Genomic DNA, 22,925 nt, shown 5'->3' with positions numbered 1-22,925 from the left:
CCAGTAATGACTCCATCGATCGACGAAGAACAACGATTGTTATCTTTCATGGGTCAAGGCGGTAAATCAGCATAGGCATGGTTGACAATGAAAACAGATAGCGTTCAAAGCAATGCTGATGGGTTATTCACATGGCATATAGCATCACAGTAAGGAGTGTCAGCACCACGACACATATTCATCGCATTTCAGGAGAATGCCCGATTAGATTCTCTGGAACGAAATCCGTTGGTATTTGACACACTTGGAGTTTCTGAAGTTACTTTGAGGATAAATGGACATCAAGAACCTTCTGAAGAGGTTTTGCTGAATTTTGAACACAATCACGTTGCACGTGCTTATCATCGGATGATGATATTCATGGGGCGCGAACAGAATATGGATTCTGGTTTTCAGATTTTCCAGCGGGATTTCACAACGCTGTATCCAATCTAATATTTTCCATTGGAACACTTAGAATTGTTCAGACAATCAGTCGTTGATATACACTTCCGAGCTCGTGATGCTCGACTGTCCGCTGGTGGTTATAGAGCAATTGCAGTTATTCTCTCAGACAAAACAATGTTACTTGAAGGTGCTGGTGGATGGATGAAAGCCAGTGATGCTCTAGTAGAAAACTTGTAATTAAATCGCTCTTGATATTTATAATGTCATATCATCATGTTAGTGTCAGTCTGACTCCTGGTCAGGTTTAAAAGCTTCACTCACTATGAAAAAAACGGTGAAATAAAAATATCGCTAAAAATGATCAGATCACATGTGGTCAAAATAAACTATCATGGTCAGAACGTTAACTCAGGCATTTCAATGACGCCAAACAATGAAAGACAGGCGTTAAACTTAATCTGTCTGCGAGCGCCATTAAAGATTCGGTCAAGACTGACGGTATATTTCCACTTCTTGCAGCTATACCAGCGTTAATAGCCGCTGCGGCTCCAGCTGTTGCAAAAGTAGCTGCACCTGGTGTTGATAGAACTGCTGCTGGAATGGTATTAAAGAAAGCAACATCAAAAGGAATAAAGACTTCTAAAACAAAGGGAAAGGGTCTAAGATTGCCAAGAACCCCTTCTTGGTCCGAAAAAGGTCTGAGACTTCCAGGAACACTTCGCTGATTCTTCCTATGGCCAATTTTGATTTACTCGATGCTGCTACAAAATTAAATATAAAAAAATTTCAAAGGAGTTTTTATGCGTGATTAATTACCAAAACAACCAAACCGTGTTGTAACCGGTATCATTAATCTTGATAAAAGTTCCGGTCCTGGTACTCGTTGTTTGGCATACGTAATTGATCCACGTGTAATCGTTTATTTTGATCCGAACGGATTGGCTCCACGAAAAGAATTTTTAAATTATGTAAACAAAATAAAAACTCCTATCTGGGACAGGGAATTCAGAATATAAATTTGTATGTAAGCTCATAGATCTTCACGTTAGTCTTTGATTTTCAATCCTGGTTCATAATTCTGATACTAATATGTATTCGGATTATAATATTTATTCCGATTCTGAAAATAACTTTTTTTTTCTGATAATAATAGTTATTAATGATGCTGATTTTCGTATAAAAATTTGATATTCTGATGAAAGTTAGTCGAAATTCATCGTTTTTTCATTGATTTTAGTAGGTTTTTGGGTAAAAAAAAATCTGCTTAATTACTTATTTTGGAAGGGTCAAACCTCACGTAGTTATCTAAGTGATTTTAAGTGTTATTGATAATTTTTTTTAAATTTTGTTCATTTTTTAGTTGAAATTTAGTCAGAATCGGACATTTAAAAACATTCTTCCAACTGTGTTTCATGACAAAGCATCAACAAATCATCAAAATTAATAGAAAAGCGCATGAGTTTGACCCTTTGAGAATCAGCAATTTGACAGATTTGCAAAGATCATTCGATAATAATAATAATAATAATAAAAATAATAATAATGTTATTTCATAATTATGATAATAATATTTATTCTGATAATAATATTTATTATGTAAGTTCTGTTTTTAGTAGAATTTTCACAACTATGAGTATCATAACCCCTATCAAATTATAAAATCTGACTGATTTTCATGATTACTTGTATCAAATACCCCATCAAATTAGCGAATCAGTAAAAAACAAAATTATAATATTTATTTTGATAGTAATGTTTATTTTTATTCAATAATACTATTATTTTTATTCTGATAATAATATTTATTTTATCATGATAATAATATTTATCATTATTATGATAATAATATTTATTTTTATTATGATAATAATATTTATTTTGTAGTTTTCTTTTTAGATGAGATTTTTATTACTTTAAGTATCATATACCCCATCAAATTATAACATCTGACTGATTTTTATTATTTTGAAAACCATATGCCCATCACATTATAAAATCTGTAAAATATAAATTTTGTTATAATATATTTATTTGTTCCTTGACAAGTTCAAGGGTGAAATTATTATTATTTTTTCTTTTCTTTTTTTCGATGAGATTTGTATTATTATTTTGAGTATTATTTACCACATCAACTTGATGAAATTGTTTGATAATCTGTGTAACAAGATAACCGGGTGGGATTTCGGATTTACGACAGAACTCTTTTGATGGTGATACAAATACAATGTTTAATGACGAATGACTTGAATGCGAAAAGAATTATGATTAATACGAGCGTATAATATCAAAATATTGGATCAGTTAACATAATCCGCACGAACTAACTAACCGCGACTCCGATCACTCTGGTCACTCTGGTCAGTTCTATAGCAGCTACTCCGATCATTCTGGTCAGCTGAAAATACATCTAACACCGTGTACTATGCATGACACGGGCATATACGATCAAACGTTATGACGTTTTATGCAGTTAGTTACACTGATTACATTATCAGCACAATAATAACAAAACAATACACAAGTTCAGAAATGAACCTAACCGTACCCGACAAGAATCCTACGGTACTAAACGTTTCTTAAAAATGCAACTTTATATATTGCTAATATAAATTTCTAATTAAGTCACAAACTGCATAGAAAATATACAAAAATAAATGTGGTAGCACAATAGTTATAATATCTACACAAGAAATTACTAACTCACATACATCTACAGCTGAAGATGTGTTAAGTCTTTAAAGTAGACCACTCACTGAAAAGAAGTTCTGTAATATAAAGATTTTGACCTACGGTGAGGTATTGATATAAGTACGATGCCGCAATATATCGTCTGTGCGCTGGAAGTATTCGGTTCTTCCCATCGAAAGCAAATCGCACGTGTGGCGTAGGGTGAACCGAACTCACTATTTCGAAATATTTGTACAATATACATAAATCACCCTCGGGTATCGTTGTACACAAAAAAAGAAACCTGAGTGCATGTATTTAATAAATAAAAGGATTTATACTATTCCGTGACAATCTGAATTAAGGTAATATCCTCATCAATTTAATGAACTTGTTTGATAATCTGAAAACTTACGAGTAATATACCTATAATTTTTATTATTTTGAATATCAAATACCTGAAATCTGGGCGAGAATCAGTAAAAGATAAATTTTGTTATAATATATTTTATTTCATTGATTATGAACCAGGATCGAAAATCCATCACTAACGTGAAAATCTATGATCTTACATACAAATTTATATTCAGAATGTTCTGTCTCAAATCAAGCAAGTGTCCGGATTGGTCAGTAAGTCTGAAACTTGTTCGTGACAGCAAATTAATGTGACAGCGCAGATAGACAGGATTAATAGGTTCAGCAAACTATCAGGTGGTACTAAAGGTGTAAATGTAAATACAATATATCCTGGTTGAGCCTGATTTGTTTTTGAAGATCTATTTGATAATTGACATCAATTGCATCACATACAAGATTAAATACTATTGTTGTTGTTATATTTACAATTCCTGGTGAAATATGACAACCTTCACCGTATGGATCATTGTTATGTTTGAGAATACTTGCTGGTGGATCTGTTTTTCTCCAAAACTCAACAATTTGTGAAAAATAGTCATTGATAAGATCAGTGACTGATTTCTTCAGTTCCTCAGCTTTAAATCCTGGTATATATACTAATAGCCTTCTGAAAAAAACAGGAGGATCTTTTTCCTCTTCGACCACAAGTGATTGTCGTTTATCACCCTGATAAGAATAAAGAGAATGAGTAGTTAAAAGAGGATCGCTGGGATCAATACTTTCTCATTGAACCAAACAAGGAGTGAGAGTGACCTCATTAAAATCCTGACCAATACACGTGTCAGCTAAAGGAACAATTTCTTATCAACATCATTCTCGAAAAATTTCTTTGCCATAGCTATGGTAACTGCAAAAGCTTGAAATCAATCAGGGAATTCTTTTTCAAAAAATGTAATCGACTTCCTTATTCAAGCAAGGCTTGTCAGTTACAAGTGGATTAACCATAACCTTGTCTCCAGATAGGTCGTTGCCTAGTAATAAATGAATGCCCTCAACGAGTAAAACCGAGACTGTTCTGACTGTCACGGGTCCTGAGACTAAGTCTGCTGACAGATGTACACAACGAAGAGGAACATTAACAAAGCCGCACTCTACTCTCTGAAAAGAAGAACACTCGCATTAGAAGAAGACTTCTCAGAAAAAGGCAAAGTACCTGACAAAAAAAGACTCTGAGACGCTCCTGTGTCCCTTAAACGTTTAAAAGGGATTGGATTGGCCGAATCACCAAAGAGTGATATAGAACCATTCGATATGAATGGTTCATTATTCTCCGTAATAAAATCAGACTGGGGTTTATTAGACCAAACAAATGTATTGTTTTCAATACATGACCGTGACCTTGATATATTAGAAATAAGAGCATGTGGAATAGGTCTGTCTTGATTCTGATGCCTTTTTCAATTTGTAGCAATCAGAAATAACGTGTCCTTGTTTCTAGCAATAGGTACACGTAGGAAGAGACAATAATCTTGAATTAAGCGTCTCTGAAGTTTGATTTTTAGAAGTTGTGGCAGTTTGAGTTTTAGAAGGGCTTGTATTAGGCTGAAATACTTTTCTGCCAGAAGACTGTTGAGTACAAACTTTGAGTAGAAACAAAGGAACTTTATGAGTTAAAGAATACTCATCAGCAGCACGAGCAACATTTTCCATGGTTTCAAACTGATGCTCGTCGAGATAAGACTTAATGTCACTATGGACACAGCTTTTGAAATCTTCAAGTAATACAAGTTCTTTGAGACTTTCATAATCTCTTTCAACATTTTTGGATAAGCACCATCTATGAAATAACTGCTCTTTTTCTCTGGCGAATTCGACATGAGTTTGTCCAGCTTCTTTTCTATAGTTTCTGAAGTTTTGCCGATAAGCTTCGGGGACTAACTCATAACCCCTTAAGATGCATTCTTTAACCACATCATGGTTACCACTTTGGTGAACTGACAGTGAATTGTAAATATCACTAGCCTTACCAGTGAGCACACATTGTAATAATTGATGCTCCCTTGGCCATTTCATATTTATAGCAAATTTTTCAAAACGAGTAAAGTATTTGTCTATTTCTTTTTATCTGAAAGGGGCACTATTTTAATATTCTTTGCAAGATCAAAACGTATATTTGGATTTGTAGTATGAATGTGCTTTCACTTGCCAGTTTCATTTCTTTTATTCTAAATTGATATTCCCTCTTTCGCTCGTTCTTCCTTATCTAGATGCATTTGCATTTGTTATTTTTGAAATTGCATTTGTTTTTCTTTTTCTCTTTCTTCCTTTTGTAAATGCATTTGTTCTTTTTGTAGATGCATTTGTTTTTCCTTCACTCTTTCCTGATTCTCTCTCTCTCTCCTCTTTCTCATATTGTAACTGCATTTGTTTTTCTTGTAACTGCATTTGCACCTCTCTCTCTCTCTCTCTCTCTCTCTCTCTCTCTCTTTTTCTTCTTTCTGAAGTTTCAGCTCCTTAACTCCGATTCCATTTCGTATGTCAGAGTCTGTTACAGACTTACTCATCGAAACCAAAGCACTTTTATCCAAAACATCATTTTCAACCATATACTTAACCAAAATATTTTTTATTTCTTGTTTCGTTAAGGAAGCTTTTACCTCAGAAAGATCGTATTTTCTGGCACGTTGAATCAATTGATCTTTTTTGAAAAGATCTAATTGTTCCTTGGTAGGATTTGGAAGAAAGATTTTCTACTTTTGATGACATTTTAGAAAATGCTTGCCGAATTGACTAACAATTTCAAAAACTAGGGGAATTCAAACCTCAAAAAACAAAATTTTCTGAAATATTCTATCAAAAATTGAACATTATCCTGAGGACGAGCTCCCCATTTCTTATGGTACGTGTTTAGACTCGAACAAACAGTAACACAAGAAAGGGTGAAAACAACAAGCTTTGAAAAATACAATAATTTCTTTCCCTGGGAAAAATTATGTAATAATGAAAAAATATGAACTTACGGTTTTAAGAATCAAATAAAAAATAATCCAAGAATATCCCCGAATAAAATTTTAGGAGTCCTAATAATATAATGGTCTAATGATTTCATGTGCGAGTCTCGACGAAAAATCCAAGATGGAAGACGATGACGTATGCTGTAATCTGTAGTGTTGAAGTCTATAGTTCCTTGTAGAAACAAGAAATATTACTCTGGTTTTGGAAATCTGAATAAAGTTTTTAGAATCACTGTCTTTGATTAAGAATCTCACATGAGCACACGTATTTTCCAGGAAAGGACTTAATCCTTTTGAATGCAAATAATTTAAAATAACTCCAAACAGCACAACATGCAACGTCCAGTGTAAGAACCCAACTAACACTGAGAATATCTCTCCAAAACAAACGTTATATCGTATTCTTAAACGCAAAAGGAGGTCACGTGATCATGTTCCAGAACCTCGTCGAAATTATGTACTTGTTAAAGATCACGTACACCCAATGTGGCCCTGACGAAAACCAATCAATTTACACTAAGAAATAAAAAAATTAAAGAATTGTTTTCATCTTAAATCAGTAGTCCCATCAAGACCTCGACAACAACCAATCATTTTAAAATAAATATAGAACTTATTTACGTGGTTGCTACTAATTTTGAATCATGGTCAGGATCTAGATCAACGCCTGGTGTTTACAAAACGAGCAGTCAAGGTCAAACTATTTTCTAGAAAATTTACATTATAATGGCACGTAATAAAAATAAAATATATGTATAACTGACAAACAAACAATTAAATTGAAATAAATATATATTATATCAGATATTATTAAATCAAATATACATAACACACCATATGTTTTAATATATTAGTAAAGGATCAGACATCCGATCCTCGATTTCATCTGAACAATTTCTCAAAGATACAACCAATGTAACCAAGCCAATGAGTGACGTGTGCAGTTATTTTGTCGAAGTAGAAGTTGGTTATCCTGAAAAGTTACATCATTATCATAACGATTATCCTTGTCTCGCAGAACAAATGGTGATAAATAATGCTATGTTAAAAGAAGAACATTTATCTCCTCGCACAAGTGGACCTTGTACTGTTTCAAAACTAATATCTAATCTATTCAATAAGCGAAACTATGTTTGTCATTATAAAATACTGAAACTTGCTGTTGATGCCGGATTAAAAATTGTAAAGATTCACTTCGTGTTATTGTTTAATCATTCTCGTTGGATGAAATTATATATTGATTCTAACACTGAGCGATGAGCAAAAGCGACAACAGACTTTGAGAAAGATTTCTTTAAACTGATGAACAATTCAGTGTACGGAAAGACAGTTAGAATATAAGGAAACGTGTAAATATTGAAATAATTAATAACAAACGTCGATGTAAGAAAATGATTAATTCAAACACGTTTGATGGGTTAATAAATATATCTGAAAATCTTGTTCTTGTGAAAAAGAAAGAGACTAAATTAGTTTTAAATTAAACAGAAATGGCCTAATGTAAATTTGATGTTCACAGATACTGACTCGCTTGTTTATGAAATTTATGGAACATATTGTGCTAATAATTATGTTTTACAAGATATCTACGATAATATATAGTTATTTGATTTATCTGATGTTTCATCAAAAACAGGATTTCATGATCCATCAAACACAAAAAGTGATTGGAAAGTTTAAAGCTTAATTTAGCTTCAAAATTATCCAAGAATTATTTTGACATCCTAGTAAAATGTATGCAATATTGACCAATGATGTAAATGACAAAATGGAAAAGGCAAAAGGGTTGAATAATGATCATGTTAGAAACAAGGTACGATTTTGGATGATCATTACAAACAAGCTACGATCTGATCATTACAAAGAAGCATTACATAGAAAAATTGATTCGATAACAAGTGGTTTTAGGCCTTATAAACATCTCGTTGTAACAGATGAAGTTACCAAAACTGGATTAAATAATCTTGATGATAAACGTAATAAAAGTAATTAGAGATAACTGTAATAGTTTGGTTGTCTTTAATGGAGTCGATTAATATACTCTGCGAAACATCCATCAGACTTGGTGTTCAGGGAACATGGACATGATTAAGTTCAAAAACGTCTTTTCAAAAGCACAAGCTACCCCATACGGATTTATAACAATAAATTTACATGATCCAGTGTCACGATATCGTAAAGGTCTTGATAAAATCTTTGAATAAAAAGATAGCAGCCGGGTGGGTTCAACAACAAATGAGTGTCCGAAAGGTAAACAAAAACAGGTATTAAAATTAATAAAAACACGAATGACAAAGATGAAATAACAAAATGAGCTAACCCAGTTAGAGAAACTCTCGATTTTAGTTAGTGGCTTCGGTTTGACGTTATTACGCTTGTATTTCCCATTTTTTTGTATGAAATTTGTTTCTTCATAAATATACTTTAAAACAAGTGGTCTGTTCACCCTCCTATATAGTATATTGGACAAAAACAATATAATAACTGTAAAATCTGGTATTCTCGATTTGAATTGTAGGATAGAAGTAAGGTGATCCGGTTGCCATAGACACGGTGTATCTCAAAGATATGCTAAGTAAAGTAATTCTAGTACGTTGTTGTAGACATGATCTTCAGTCTCCCTTTCCTTTTCAATATTATGCAATAATGAACTTTTTCTAGATATTCCTCTCTTTAAATTAGTTGTACAGTTTATAAATATGTATTATTTACATCATATTCGTAGACTAATCAATACTACTTGTAGACACGGGCAATACTAATGGTACACAATGGAAATACTATTGATTTCTAGGAACAATAATATTGGTAGACAAAGGCAATATCTTTAAGCCAGTATGTCCCATGATAGGCTAAAGAAAATGCAATAAGTCAACATTTCCCAGATATATTGTTAAGCTTCATTTATAATCAGCTAGTGCCTTTTACAAGGTTCTGTCCAACATGTACGTTTGTATTTTCCTCAAAATGGCTGGCCATTTTGGGAAGTAAACACATCGAACACATATTGTTCGTTACGTCGATACTCCCCCCCCCCATTCTTTAGATTTTTGGTGTCGCCTTAGGAGATCCGAATGGTTTGGCATCTTCTCACTTTGGTCATTTTTTAATTTTTGAATTTAAATACTTGAAACTACTTTTCCATAAAGTAATTTTTATTGCGTGTACAAAGGTGTAAAGGAAAGACAGTCCCGTACAAGTGGGTATTTCATTTCATAATATTTCTAGAACTAAAAATGCTCGTTGTGAACGGTGTTTTTATGATATTAATTATATGAAATATACGTGACATATTATTTTAAACATTAAATTATTGTGCCAAAATTGGCTAATGATTTCTCTGAAAAGTGTATTCCTTTGAAAACGGTAAATAGGTTGCTTCTCCTTTCCCCTCCCTACCTGAATATTAACCGTTCGGGTGGCCTAGTGGTTAGAGCGTCCAGATCCAGGATGTCGCGGGTTCGAACCCCTGCCGAGACATACCAAGGACTTATTAAAATGGTACTAACAGCTGTCTCGCTAGGCGCTCAGCATTAAGAGGCTAGTGCTAGGACTAGTCGGCCTGGTGTCAGGATAATGTGACTGGGTGGGACATCATGCTACATGTCTGCGGCATGATACCCCAGTTCTGGATCGCTATTAATTGCCACACTGCAAACATCGTAGCGATATGACTGAATACATTTTAAAGCTACGATAAAAATCCAAATCACACACACACACACACACACGCGCGCACACACACACACACACACACACTACCTTAGCATTACTTTAAATTTTTGGTATACATTCAATATAAAATACATGTATCTATATGATTTGAATTTTGCACTCATGCATTTCAGATATAAATGCAGACTACTCTACGTTTAGTTATGGGGCTACAAAGATGAAGTAGTAGTTTTGCCTGCAAATTCTTCTGTGATAGATGGAATCATGCCTCAACATATTTCCCTTCTTAATATTTTTTATCTATTGATACGTTTATTTTAAGCTAACACCTCCATTTGGGAAACAAACTTTCCTCCTCTTTTGACTTGTTTGGGATGGCCACACCTTTCTGTTTTCCTTGGCATTTTGTACTTTTAAATCTCGAAAATTCATCCAAAATTCCAAACAAGTGCTAAAAAGCTGTAATGTACTATGTATGGTCACAGAGCGGCTTAATACCTTACTTGTGGTCACTACACAAAAGAGGAAACTTTTCACCTATAGTATAAAGGGGATAAGGAAGGCTGACATGCATGCGAGAACTATATTTTTACTTCATGTATCTGCGGCTAGTGCAAAGTTTTGAAAAATTATACATTGTGTCATATACATCAGTTTCTGCTGCTAGGTTCTGTGTTTACTGAAATAACTTCAACTCCTAAATTTTAGATTAAACGTATGTCTGAAATCGGACTGGCCCTATCCGATCAATGTTCTATGGGTGTTGTTATGAATTAAACAGGGCACAATTGAAGTAATTCATTGTATTCAAAAGATATGATTTCACTACCAAATCACATGTATAAAAACCCGAGGTCACACTGGTACATCATTTCAAAAGAGATTGATACTGTTTGAAATAGCAGGATCTTACGGTCGGACAAAGTAGATAAAGCAAACGAAAAAGTAGATAAAGCAAACGACAAAATAGATAAAGCAAACGAAAAAGAAAATAAAGTCATCACATAAAGTATTGATATAACGAGCAATATCAGTTGTACACTGCATCAGTATGCAATTGTCTTTGAAATGATCTAAAGGGAAATTTATTTATGATTGATATATGAAAAAAAATCAAGAAAACAGACACAGATCAAAAGATGGACAGGAACACAGATATAAAGATATCATTAAAGATATAGCATTAAAAGATTATAAAGTCAGTACTCAGAAATGTATTTGATTCCTTATTCTTCTAATTCAGTTCAATTGTAATGTTGATATGCATTTTGCATAAAAATGTATTAGGAGCTCACTAAAACATTAGAAAAAAATTTGGTCATAGTCGTCACGAATTTTACTTCTTTTCATCACCAGCCTCTCCCTCTATTAGAATTTTCAGGAGTAGGTGCGCCACTTTGTTCGTGAGGTCATCTTTTCCTGTGTCCAAATTCCGCTTGGCGGACTTACTCCAAGGGCTGAGATCCAGTTTTGGTATCTGTGAGCAGGGAACGGCCAGATTCCTGTAAATGTATAGGCTTATAATTAAAGGTAGGCCAGTTCAAGCTGTATTTCACGCTTTAATTAAATTCGGACGAAGTTTAAGGGTTTGATGTTTTTCTGATCCTGCAGTTTAAGTAATGAAATATGAATTCACATCTCGATGAAATAATATTTCTTGTATGAAAATACAGCAAAGAAAAGCACCAGCTGTACCTGTAAGAAGGTATTTTGAGTTATTTCCCTTATACCATATGTAATATTTCAAAATGTGTATTAAAGTTTAGAATAAACGACATAAAATGATGTCAATTCAAGCAAACCTCGCCTAATGATACTTGTATTCATTCAGTTATCTTACCATTATAAATTACATGCATACACAATATCTTTTTGCATACCCTTTATTAGTGTTTTCCCTGGATGCGTCAGGTCGCGGGTTCGAACCACGGCCGAGTCATACCAAAGACATAAAAATGGTACTAACAGCTGCCTCACATGGCGTTCAGCATTAAGCGGTTATTGTTAGGACTCGTTGGCCTAGTGTCATGAATAATGTGACTGAATGGGACATCATGCTACATATCTGCGGCACGATGCCCCAGTGCTAGATATCACTATAGCGATATGACTGAATTTTTTTTTAAAGCTACGTTATAAATCCAAATCACGCACACACAGAGACACATACACAGATATCCCCTTTATTTTCAGATGGAAATGCACACTGCTGTATATGTAGTTTTCTTGCTGCTAAGAAAACAAACCGTACCCCTACCCCTGCCTGAGGATTGTTCACGTACGGTACCAATGAAGTACTTCATATTTGTTTAAGGTAACTCAAACAACTATCGTTTCTAAATTGCCTCTTTTCTCTTTTTTTTTCTTTTGATCCCTTTATAATAAGCAACAGATTCTTCATTGTTAAACTCTTTTGTACGCGTACCACTTTCCTAAGGATTTTGCGTTCTCTGTTGTCAAGAGTTCACCCCAAATACAAAAGAATAGCTGAAATGTTGCGGTCTATTTGGTAAGTTGACACTACATATCACATATTACTTAAATTCGGAGTAAGTTTAACTCTTCGAATACTTTCTGGTCTCGTTTACTGGTGAATGTACTCATTTAAGACAATGCATCTCTGCTACTGAAACTAGGTCGCTGCTAAATATATTACACTTAAGTGTTACGTTTACGTCAGTTTAGGAAGCCATGTTAACTTCCATATAGGGAATATACGTTTATTTTCGCTTCGTACCAATGTCAGCACCTTCATGATGGTATGCAAAAGAAACTCATCTTTCATTTGGCAAGTATATTTCATTTTACAAATGTTATCAGGGTCTCATGGCAATCCATTTTGACTGTTATTAACATTGGGAACAATAAAAAGGTCGTACAGAGGGACGTATATATCTCAAAGATTATCTACACCATAAGTCTCTACATTGCCCCCGTTTGAAAGTGTAGAATCATCCCACATCGAAGAATAAAATACACAAAATAATGATATTTTATCGTTATGGACTGATATCCAACATTCCAATATGCACTAAAGATAAATTCGTTACATTTACAAACATACATTCATTTTAACTTGATTCCACCATTTGTTGCTGTATATAATGCTTCATACTTTAACATAAGTCGTCCTTCATAGCCTTTTATAAATTTCTACCTTTCTATTTTCAAACCTTGCCAACACGTTGCTAATGTCTCACTTTGTAATAATGCGATATCCACAAAAACAGTGAGAAAACGGTCACGAAAATTACCAAAATACTATAATCTTACTTTATGGTGTCTGCCGCGAGGAACGCATCTTTAGGGATAACGAAGTTGTCGTCATAAACGTTTGCACACAGCACGGCCGAGAGGGATGTTTGTTTTATGGCGGTCAGTTTTGCTGGAACACAATAATTAAAACTGTATTTGTTAAAGATGACAAAGGTGTATTAAAGTCCTTAAGAAAGGAATTAATATAAAAAATAGCATGCATGTCTGAACATATATTTCGGTAAAGAGACACTAGAAGTGCATCTCACTGATTTCAAGAAAAGAAGAAAGGAGTGATACATTATTTTAAAGACATTATTTTTTAGAGAGTTGAAATCATCTATAGTGAAGGACAACAGATTACTAAACCGGAAAACAGCGCTCACCTTTTATTAATTGTACCTCCTCATCTTTAACATCTAGCTTATTGTTTTATTTAGCCGGATAGTCATTACCTTTGGAACATTCTTGACTCACCGATTGAAAACCCTTCCGGTTCCGGCCTCTCAAACCAAAACCTGTCTCCATTTTTGAGGGCCTTGAACTGCGCTAAAAGGATGCAGTTTAGTGTTGGACCGACGATGAGTGTGGAAATCTTTTCGGTGACAAGACCAGTCCACAAGTCTATGTCCATCGGTGATCTGTATGAATTAAGATGTAAATTGATAAATTCACGTAAATTTAAAGGGATCAACCTAGGATTAAGTGTATCATGTCATGTCTATTTGGTTAGTAGAACTGTTTCAAAAAATGAGATTCGTTAGCATTTTTTGCATATGTGCCATGGTCTGCAACATGTCCTTTGTAACATTTTGAAAATACAATTCAATTCATAGTTTTCTTCGCCTCGGCTTAGTGGAAGTGTACTGACTTAAACGTATAAGTGGTGCACTCCATTATTTTCTCTTAGATCTTGTAAACCGTATGTCACATATGCCCTCTTGCTCTTGCGGATAGCTTTTTAATCATTGCAATTAGTTCGATATCAAGTGTTGATATTAAGAATAGTTTTGTACAAGGAGTGTTAGGTGACGTGCGTTGGTGGTGTTGTGGATTAATCAATCTAAATATTGATATAAACAGGGACACTTAAGGCTAATATGAAAAATAATCCACTGAGCCTTTACTCTCCACAAATCTCAACAGTAGATACAGAAACATGTTTTGTTTCTGCATCATTATATTAAATCTCAAGATATGTTGGGCTGGAGCGGTGACTGAGCGGTATAAGACGCTTGACATTACAGATCACTCCCACCTCCTCTCTGTACGCATGGGTACTGATCTAGGCTCGGCCAACGTAGGCATGTGCGTAAGATTGCCAGTAGAAATCCTGATGGTGGGTGGTTCATCCAAGGGTTTTCACGGTTCTTCCTGCACCAGATATTTTGAGCGCCTATTATGGTATATCATGTGATGATAAGTGGCATTGAACACATACAACAAAATCTAAATGTATATAACAGGTTAGAAGGACGTCAGCAGATCGTAAACATATTCAGAGAAGGAATTGCATAAGATTAATATTTTAAGAAGATAAATCCTTCCAGAAATAAAACATAACGATATAGTTCTTGAACACAGAGCTAAAGGCAGAAATGTTCGAGTTATATCAATGTATATTAAATAATTTATGACGGTAAAATGTGCATACAATTCTTAAAATTTGCGATCATATTTCCTTATATAAACCATATGCCATCGAAACGTCCAAGATTTAATCGTGTGGTGCATCATCTTGGATGCCCGTAAAAGCATTTAAATCACGAAAAGAATGTCTTATATGATGGGTATTGATCCGCCCAACTAGAATGTGTTCTATTGCCTATGACCATTACTTTGCATCTGCACTGATGGAGGTCAACCCTTCGTGTGTTATGTATCAGTGAGGTATTTGTGTCCTATACACGATCATGACAACGACACAACCACTCTGCGATTTGTTCAGGGATGTCACTATCCAAGGATGAATTTAAATTTCTCGAATCTTGTTTGCCGACTCGCATAATGGAAGATGTCAAGATATTTCATAACATCATGACTGCGGAGCATCTGTGTCTAACTGTGTATGCCCTTTCATTACTTGTGATATATATTTAACTAGGATGCCAACGTTTTGGAATACGTTTTCCCATATTATTTGAACAAAATACGTTGGGACTAAGATTTAGGATCTGAATTGGCTGTCAGACTTAAGGTTTTACAAAGTTTCCGGTGTTTATAGTGAATCTGAAAAGATCATGAAATTTGTGTTGCGTATCCTTGTATTTCAAAGCATTTGCTTTTGACTATAACTTCTGAAGTAAAAAAGGAGAATTTATACGCTTAACGCCAGCAGATTTTGCAACGGGGTGTTCGAACTGTCTGTACACAGGGAACCATGGCCACGATGGAACACTCAATTTACTCTAAGTAATGAAATTTATTCGCAATGCCAACTTGCAAAGTAAACGGAGCTTGCTTCTCTTCAAATGATTTTCTTCATTTATTATTAAAATAATTATTCATTTATTGCAAGTACGCGTGAAACCAAACACCTGTTATTTTGGTTTCTGGAGTTAAATCATTAGAGATGTGAGTATATTTGTGCTCACCAAATGAGGAGTTTAGTGAATACAAAGCCTAAACATGTTTTGGCCTTCTTTGTGTTTGTGTGAATGTGTGAGTGATTGTAGAACTGAAAAAAGTTTGTCTTACTGATAGACACTCTTCAGTAGTGCTATGGTGGTGCTATCGTGCCATGTCAGAGATGCCCAAGAACTTGGATCAGCCAGTGATTCACCGCATAATTCTGTCCGGTATTTCCAGTAAGGAGGAATTCCGTGGTCTCTTCCTCTGTTTATGTTTAAGGCCGCCAGGTCATAACTTACACCGTTCGACAAATACAGCTTGTTTCTCGCTCCATCTTCCACGAATCTTTAAACATGTGTGAAGTTTGGATGGTAATAATGTAGAGGATAAAGCATTTGAGGAGAAACAATGTAGCGAGAACTAATTAGTAGATGCTATGATTAGAAGATATGACCTTGTAGGACAAGTTAATACTGTTTGTATAAGATAGAACGAAAACATGTTATGAGGCATTCTATAATCTAATCGTCCGCCGCACGATGAATGAAGCTCGCTCTTTATTCGTTTCTAACGTTAAATGACTGGAGTCTACCATGCGATTGATTGGCTAGATCTCTGTTCCGGAAAGGGTTTTGTTTATTAACAACAATTCTAAAAAAGGCAATCAATAGTACGCATGTGTTATCAGTAGTACTCGTGTGTTATCAGTGGTACTCGTGTGTTATCACTAGTACTCATGTGTTATCAGTAGTACTCGTGTGTTATCAGTAGTACTCATGTGTTATCAGTAGTACTCGTGTGTTATCAGTAGTACTCATGTGTTGTCAGTAGTACTCGTGTGTTATCAGTAGTACTCGTGTGTTATCACTAGTACTCATGTGTTATCAGTAGTACTCGTGTGTTATCACTAGTACTCATGTGTTATCAGTAGTACTCGTGTGTTGTCAGCAGTACTCGTGTGTTATCAGTAGTACTCGTGTGTTATCACTAGTACTCATGTGTTATCAGTAGTACTCGTGTGTTATCAGTAGTACTCGTGTGTTATCACTAGTACTCATGTGTTATCAGTAGTACTCGTGTGTTATCAGTAGTACTCGTGTGTTATCACTAGTACTCATGTGTTATCAGTAGTACTCGTGTGTTATCAGTAGTACTCGTGTGTTATCACTAGTACTCATGTGTTATCAGTAGTACTCGTGTGTAGTACTCGTGTGTTATCAGTAATACTCGTGTGTTATCAGTAGCAGTACTCGTGTGTTATCACTAGTACTCATGTGTTATCAGTAGTACTCGTGTGTTATCAGTAGTACTCGTGTGTTATCAGTAGTACTCGTGTGTTGGCGTATTCCATTGTCATCTCAGTTTTTCAATGTCACCTCGAAACTCTACAGTTTGCAGTCTTATTATGCATGCGTGTAATCAAACGTGAAAAAATGAGAGGGACCAAATATTGTTTAATCTGTTAGAGTCTTTACAGCACATGCAACTAGTATCATGTATCAAACTAATGCACTTGATACATTTACATTTCTAAGAAGGAGATGAAAAATTAGTCGAAAAGATCGTACACTGTCCTATTGTAATTTAATTTCAAATCAAATCCACGCATTTTGTGGTTCCATTTCTTTTGTACTGTGTGAGTATCTAGACATCGTCTACCTTTAATATCTATGAACTCTGTCCCTAACCCGTTAGAACATTTTTGTTCTGCGATCATGCAGATGTAATATTTAGTATTTGATTTCGCCCTATCTCAGTGTCTCCAAAACGTGTAAGATACATGTATTGATAGACAGACTTATATATAGTTAGGTACATAGACATACCGATAGATATATATGGATATGTACAAGTAAACAACTCGATGCATATATAGGTACCTGTCGGTTTTAGGGCATTTTGTTTCTGTCATCCATTTCAGCATTCGATGTGCTCCGGTTCTTCCCCTCATGTAAAGCATATGAGGATTAAGATACGTGTTCTCAATATTTTTCAGATCCGGGTCATTGATATCTGTCGTCTCTGTACTCTCTGTGTGAAGTTTCATTTCATTCGTTATCCAGGAATGTCCTATTCTAAACGGCATGGTTATATATATATATATATATATATATATATATATATATATATATATATATATATATATATATATATATAGGAGAGAGAGAGATGTTCATCGATACTAACATCTCCCCGTCCATTCATCTACGCTCTTATTCATCCTTAAATCCATTGATCCAGATGACTCTTTAACCATCCATCATACAACTAATAGACAACTTGCAGCTCGATCCCAATTGTTTATTTATTTCAAATAATATATCTTTAACCAAATCTTTCAATTTGTTTTGTCTCTTTTGTCTCATTTTTATCATTAATTCTCTATCTATCCATCTGGCAAGCTAGATATTTAGATATTTAGATATTGATCTAAAGTTCTTTCTGTTATGTTATGAATATGCCTATTTACGACGCCAATAGATATATATATATATATATATATATATATATATATATATATATATATATATATATATTACTTGAGTGAATAATGCTATCAAAACAGTTTACACAAGGTAATGTTGAAATTGTATGAATGTGATAGACCGGAACTATTTTTTACCTGTATGCTATTCCAAAATCATTGGCAATGTCAGTGTTTATGGTCGGGTCGTAGCCTTTGAAGTAAGTCACTCTAGTACCAGTATTGAGGAGGCCATTACTAGTCATGACTTTACGTGTTAGGAGCCAGGAAAGAAACTCATTGTATGTAATGTGCTGAATTTGGGCGATATTTATTTTCCTGGCCTCCTGGAATAATTCCTCTGGATCTGTCCACCCTAGTCCTTTGAGAAGATCCACGATACGATTGTGTTCCTGTACAAATAGTGTGTGGTAGGAGCCAAGACTGGGTACAACATTCACTCTAGAGTCACCTGGGAATGACGGTATGATATGTTTTTTTGGTTTTTTTTGTTTTTTTTTTGTTCAACTTTATCTTAATATTGATTCCACATTACAAATTAAATACATAACCAGCATTCGTTTATTTGTGTGTGTGTCTTTGTACACTCATGCGAGTGACAAAATCGAAAAATATCAATTATTACAGGCGGATAGTTTCTTTTTTGTTCGTCTTGATTGAAAATATTTTTACCTTTATGACAACCATCACATTTTGATTTGAAGTCGATATTTAACGGGCAGTCAAATGCATATTTGTGATGAATGACGATATGATTATTGAAAATGGATTTTAAGCCTTGTCATAATATAGATTCCACATTAAGAAAATAATAAATAATAAGAAAATAATATATATATATATATATATATATATATATATATATATATATATATATATATATATATATATATATATATATATATATATATATATACATAATAATAATAATAATGATAATAATAAGGACTTTGTATAGCGCCTAATCTTTATAAGCTCTAAGCGCTTTACAACATTAGACAACACCTATAAGATAAAAAACATATAATGATATGATTACAAAAACAAACACCATGAAATTAGAAAACATAAAAAAACATGCTGAGAATACTTAAGGTAGGAAACATTATTAGGTCTTTAAGTTTGTTCTTGCAGTCGAAATAAGTGAGTTCTGAGAGCACTCTTGAATAGGATCACTGTGTCTTTGTGTCTAAGTTCAGTGGGCAATTCATTCCACGTTGCTGGGCCCTGGTATGCAAAAGAACGATGTCCATATATGACTTTGTTTTCATAGTGGGAATAATGAGTATATATATATATATATATATATATATATATATATATATATATATATATATATATATATATATATATATTAGCATTCGTATATGTGGTTGGATATCTGTTTGCACGGTGGGGGTTGGGGGGTGGCCGTATCGAGCAATATCAGTTAATACAAACAGACAGCTTTCTTTTAGCTTTAAAATTAATCGGATGCGACACAATTTTATCTTTATAGCAACCATACAATTTTGATACAGTTAACAATGCATGTTCGTTTAGTACGAGATGAATATTTAATTTTTAATCGGAACCTTTATCTGAACGTTGGTCATACTTGTAGCCATGGGTTTGTCAGTCTAAAATAATTGATTATTTTCTAGATTAAGAAACCTTTATAACTGTCAATATTTTAAACGTATTACTTACTCAAAACAAATTATCCCATTAAGAGAAAAGAAAACAACAGTTGGCAGAATTCCGTAAATAAGATATCAAACTGTCACTTCTTTCCTATATTTCTGTAATTGCTCATCCATGTTGCAGAAACCTTTTAAAAAATACGCTAAATGGCGCGCAGCGTTGGTTAAATTTATAAAATTTCCACTTACGCATATCTTTTTTAAGGCTATCCTATTTGTCCATTATGACAACAGTTGTTGATGGTCACTTTCTCAGGAGTATTCAAAACTCCATTGTTTTACATATTTGTATGTAGTTGGTGACCGCCGCTCATTAGAAAACGACTCACTTGTGTCCAGCACGTTGCCAGTTCGTATCTTATCTTTCCAGAAACGTACAACAAATGACTCTTTAACACTGATAAAGCTGTGCATCCATGAGTACATACAATTGCTTGGCAATTTATCTATAATTGAGCAGGAATAAGAATTCCTTAAGCTGACCGCGCTAAGTAAGATTATCCATAGCTTAAAGCATACTGACGTTCTAAGCATGCATTACCACATGTGTATTTACCATTCAACACACGTGCCCGCAGTGCATTGGTACGGCCGTCTTGAACTTACCAGCGACGGAACAACTCTCCCCTGTCACTGTCAGAGTGCACTTCGAATTGTCATCACCTGCTGGGAGGTTGTCACCATCGGAGACAGTCATATACTCGGGAAAATCTTCAGTTAGAGTAAAGCAAAGAACTCATTATTTCAACAAAAAAATTATACAACCTTTTCGTGGATTTTGTAATATGGAATGAATGACAAAATGAGTTTTGGTTTGCCCCAATACATGCTGCTTAGATTAGGCTTGACAGCTAGTCTCATAGTATATTATCTTACAAGTAGGCAGAAAGAACATGCTCAATATGGCGTACATATATGTCCAGGCTAACGGGCAGAACGTATCCCTACGTCCAAACTGAGCGAGTAATTTACTCCGAGTGTGACTATACACGAATCTATCGTTGTATTCATTTCATACCTCTCCTTTTCCGCTTTCCGATATTTTTAAAAGGTTTGGCATTTGTGCCAATTAGTCTTGTATCCTGTTAGAAATATAAATGCTCAGACGTCAGTGAAATGTGTGAGAAGGAAATATGAACATCGGTCTTGAAGACCTTAAGAATGATGTTAGATAAAATTGGTAAGTAGTATTGATACCGAGATCTATAGAAAAATATATATCCCATCCAATGCCATTGTATTAGAACCATATACAACTGAATGATGGATGTTCCACCCAAATACATCTTATTTGAACCATATACGTTTGGATATATCGCGTCCGACTTACTTTTTAATTCATGGTAGTCAGGTTAATAATAAAAAGAACAGTAATGCAAGAGATCTGGACTCCTTATATTTTCATTATATTCAATTAATTCTTAATGATAAGAGAATTTCAATATATATATATATATATATATATATATATATATATATATATATATATATATATATATATAACACGAAGGGATAGCTATGGAAAGATTGAAAGATTGCAGGACAAACTTGGGTTTCGAAATTTGATTAATTCAGCTGCTGAGGAACCATACACATTGGAGGCATCAATGTACGAGGTTATCCTGTTCTCTTGCTGTCGTGGTCCGGCTGTAAATAAATAAATTAAAAATAATAAAAATAAAAAATAAATCAATACAATTGTCTTGGTCAAGGAGTAACGTATATTTAAGAAATTTGTGCACACACGATTTTCAGCAAAATACAGTCTAGTCATCTCATGACGATAACATTATTTTTGTTGATAGCGAAGTAAACGCTTTCTTGTGTGTGTGTGTGTGTGTGTGTGTTAGACTCGCTTTTTCCAACAGAGTAGCATCGAATATATTTTTCCAGTAAATGTTTATTTGTTATTGTGTGATAACACGATTAAAAAAATCAGGCGCCTTGTTCCTACATACAATTATTCAGGAAGTCAGAAGTTATCTCTAATTTACCTCCTGGAGAACAATTTCGAGTTCAAAGCGTTTTCTTGGTGTATTTTCGTTTTAGAAAAAAGTGGAACGTATATTTGCAGCATTTGTTAACACAACTGCTAATTTCATGAAATGTCTGGTACACATATGTGGCTATTAGCGATAAGGCTAATAATATATGACTTTTTTGTTACAGTACTTTCATATTTTGGGGACATCCAAATTGACGAAAATTATTATACCAGGAAAATTTTAAATTCACAGCATCTGAAAATAGATTTTTTTAGGAAACTATTTTCCCAATAATTTATCTCATACGTATATCCTCGCGAAAATGTCCTGATTTGTATTTTATTTTGTACTTACTCAACGTATTGCAGCTCACGTCCAATGCCGGGGTGGAGCGTTTTACGTTCATGCAGGTCCCGTTTTTAAAGAAACTATCGCCGTTGGGTACGTAAATTGGAATGCACTTCTCTCTGTTGTTTGAAATGAAAGATACATGTAAACAATTTTTGATATAGTGTCTTTCCTTATATTAATTACACAAACAGAAGCACAAGTTCGGCCTTGTTTAAATATGCACCCTCTGTCTCTTATTTTCAAGGCAAGTTGAATTCGAAAACCGTTCTGTCTATATATATTTATAAACCTGTCTATCTCACTAATAACATTATGTAATAAACTAATTATGTGTGCATGCTTGCATGTGTATATGGATCTATTTAGAAAGGCTAGAAGGTAGCATATATATATATATATATATAGAGAGAGAGAGAGAGAGAGAGAGAGAGAGAGCGAGGGGGCACGTAGGACTATTAGGTTATATATTTAATGAATCAATCTATGATTTTAAAAA

General features: G+C 34.1%; 1 protein-coding gene across 3 annotated transcripts; it reads right to left on the bottom strand.

Annotated features, from left to right (window-relative positions):
- Nucleotides 1–10,888: 10,888 nt before the first annotated feature.
- On the bottom strand, nt 10,889–22,539 carry LOC149790285 (peroxidasin homolog pxn-2-like). Of its 3 annotated transcripts, XM_089972326.1 has the most exons (9): nt 22,433–22,539; nt 21,642–21,740; nt 20,700–20,804; nt 18,550–18,862; nt 17,807–18,001; nt 16,053–16,271; nt 13,833–13,996; nt 13,374–13,485; nt 10,889–11,602 (listed from the first exon to the last, which is right to left on the bottom strand). In XM_089972326.1, exons 1-9 carry the CDS (start codon nt 22,482–22,484, stop codon nt 11,437–11,439), a joined length of 1,425 nt encoding a protein of 474 aa, XP_089828452.1. In that variant the 5' UTR covers nt 22,485–22,539; the 3' UTR covers nt 10,889–11,436. The 3 variants fall into 3 exon arrangements, with proteins under 3 accessions (XP_089828452.1, XP_089828453.1, XP_089828454.1); XM_089972327.1 differs by lacking the exon at nt 13,374–13,485; XM_089972328.1 differs by lacking the exon at nt 18,550–18,862 and having other exon boundaries at nt 17,807–17,957.
- Between the last annotated feature and the right edge of the window lie 386 nt (nt 22,540–22,925).

The sequence above is a fragment of the Sinohyriopsis cumingii genome, chromosome 10 (genome assembly GCF_028554795.1).
Source record: "Sinohyriopsis cumingii isolate HCF-2022 chromosome 10, ASM2855479v2, whole genome shotgun sequence".
NCBI lineage: Eukaryota > Metazoa > Mollusca > Bivalvia > Unionida > Unionidae > Sinohyriopsis > Sinohyriopsis cumingii.
This window is presented reverse-complemented; position numbering and strand designations above follow the sequence as displayed.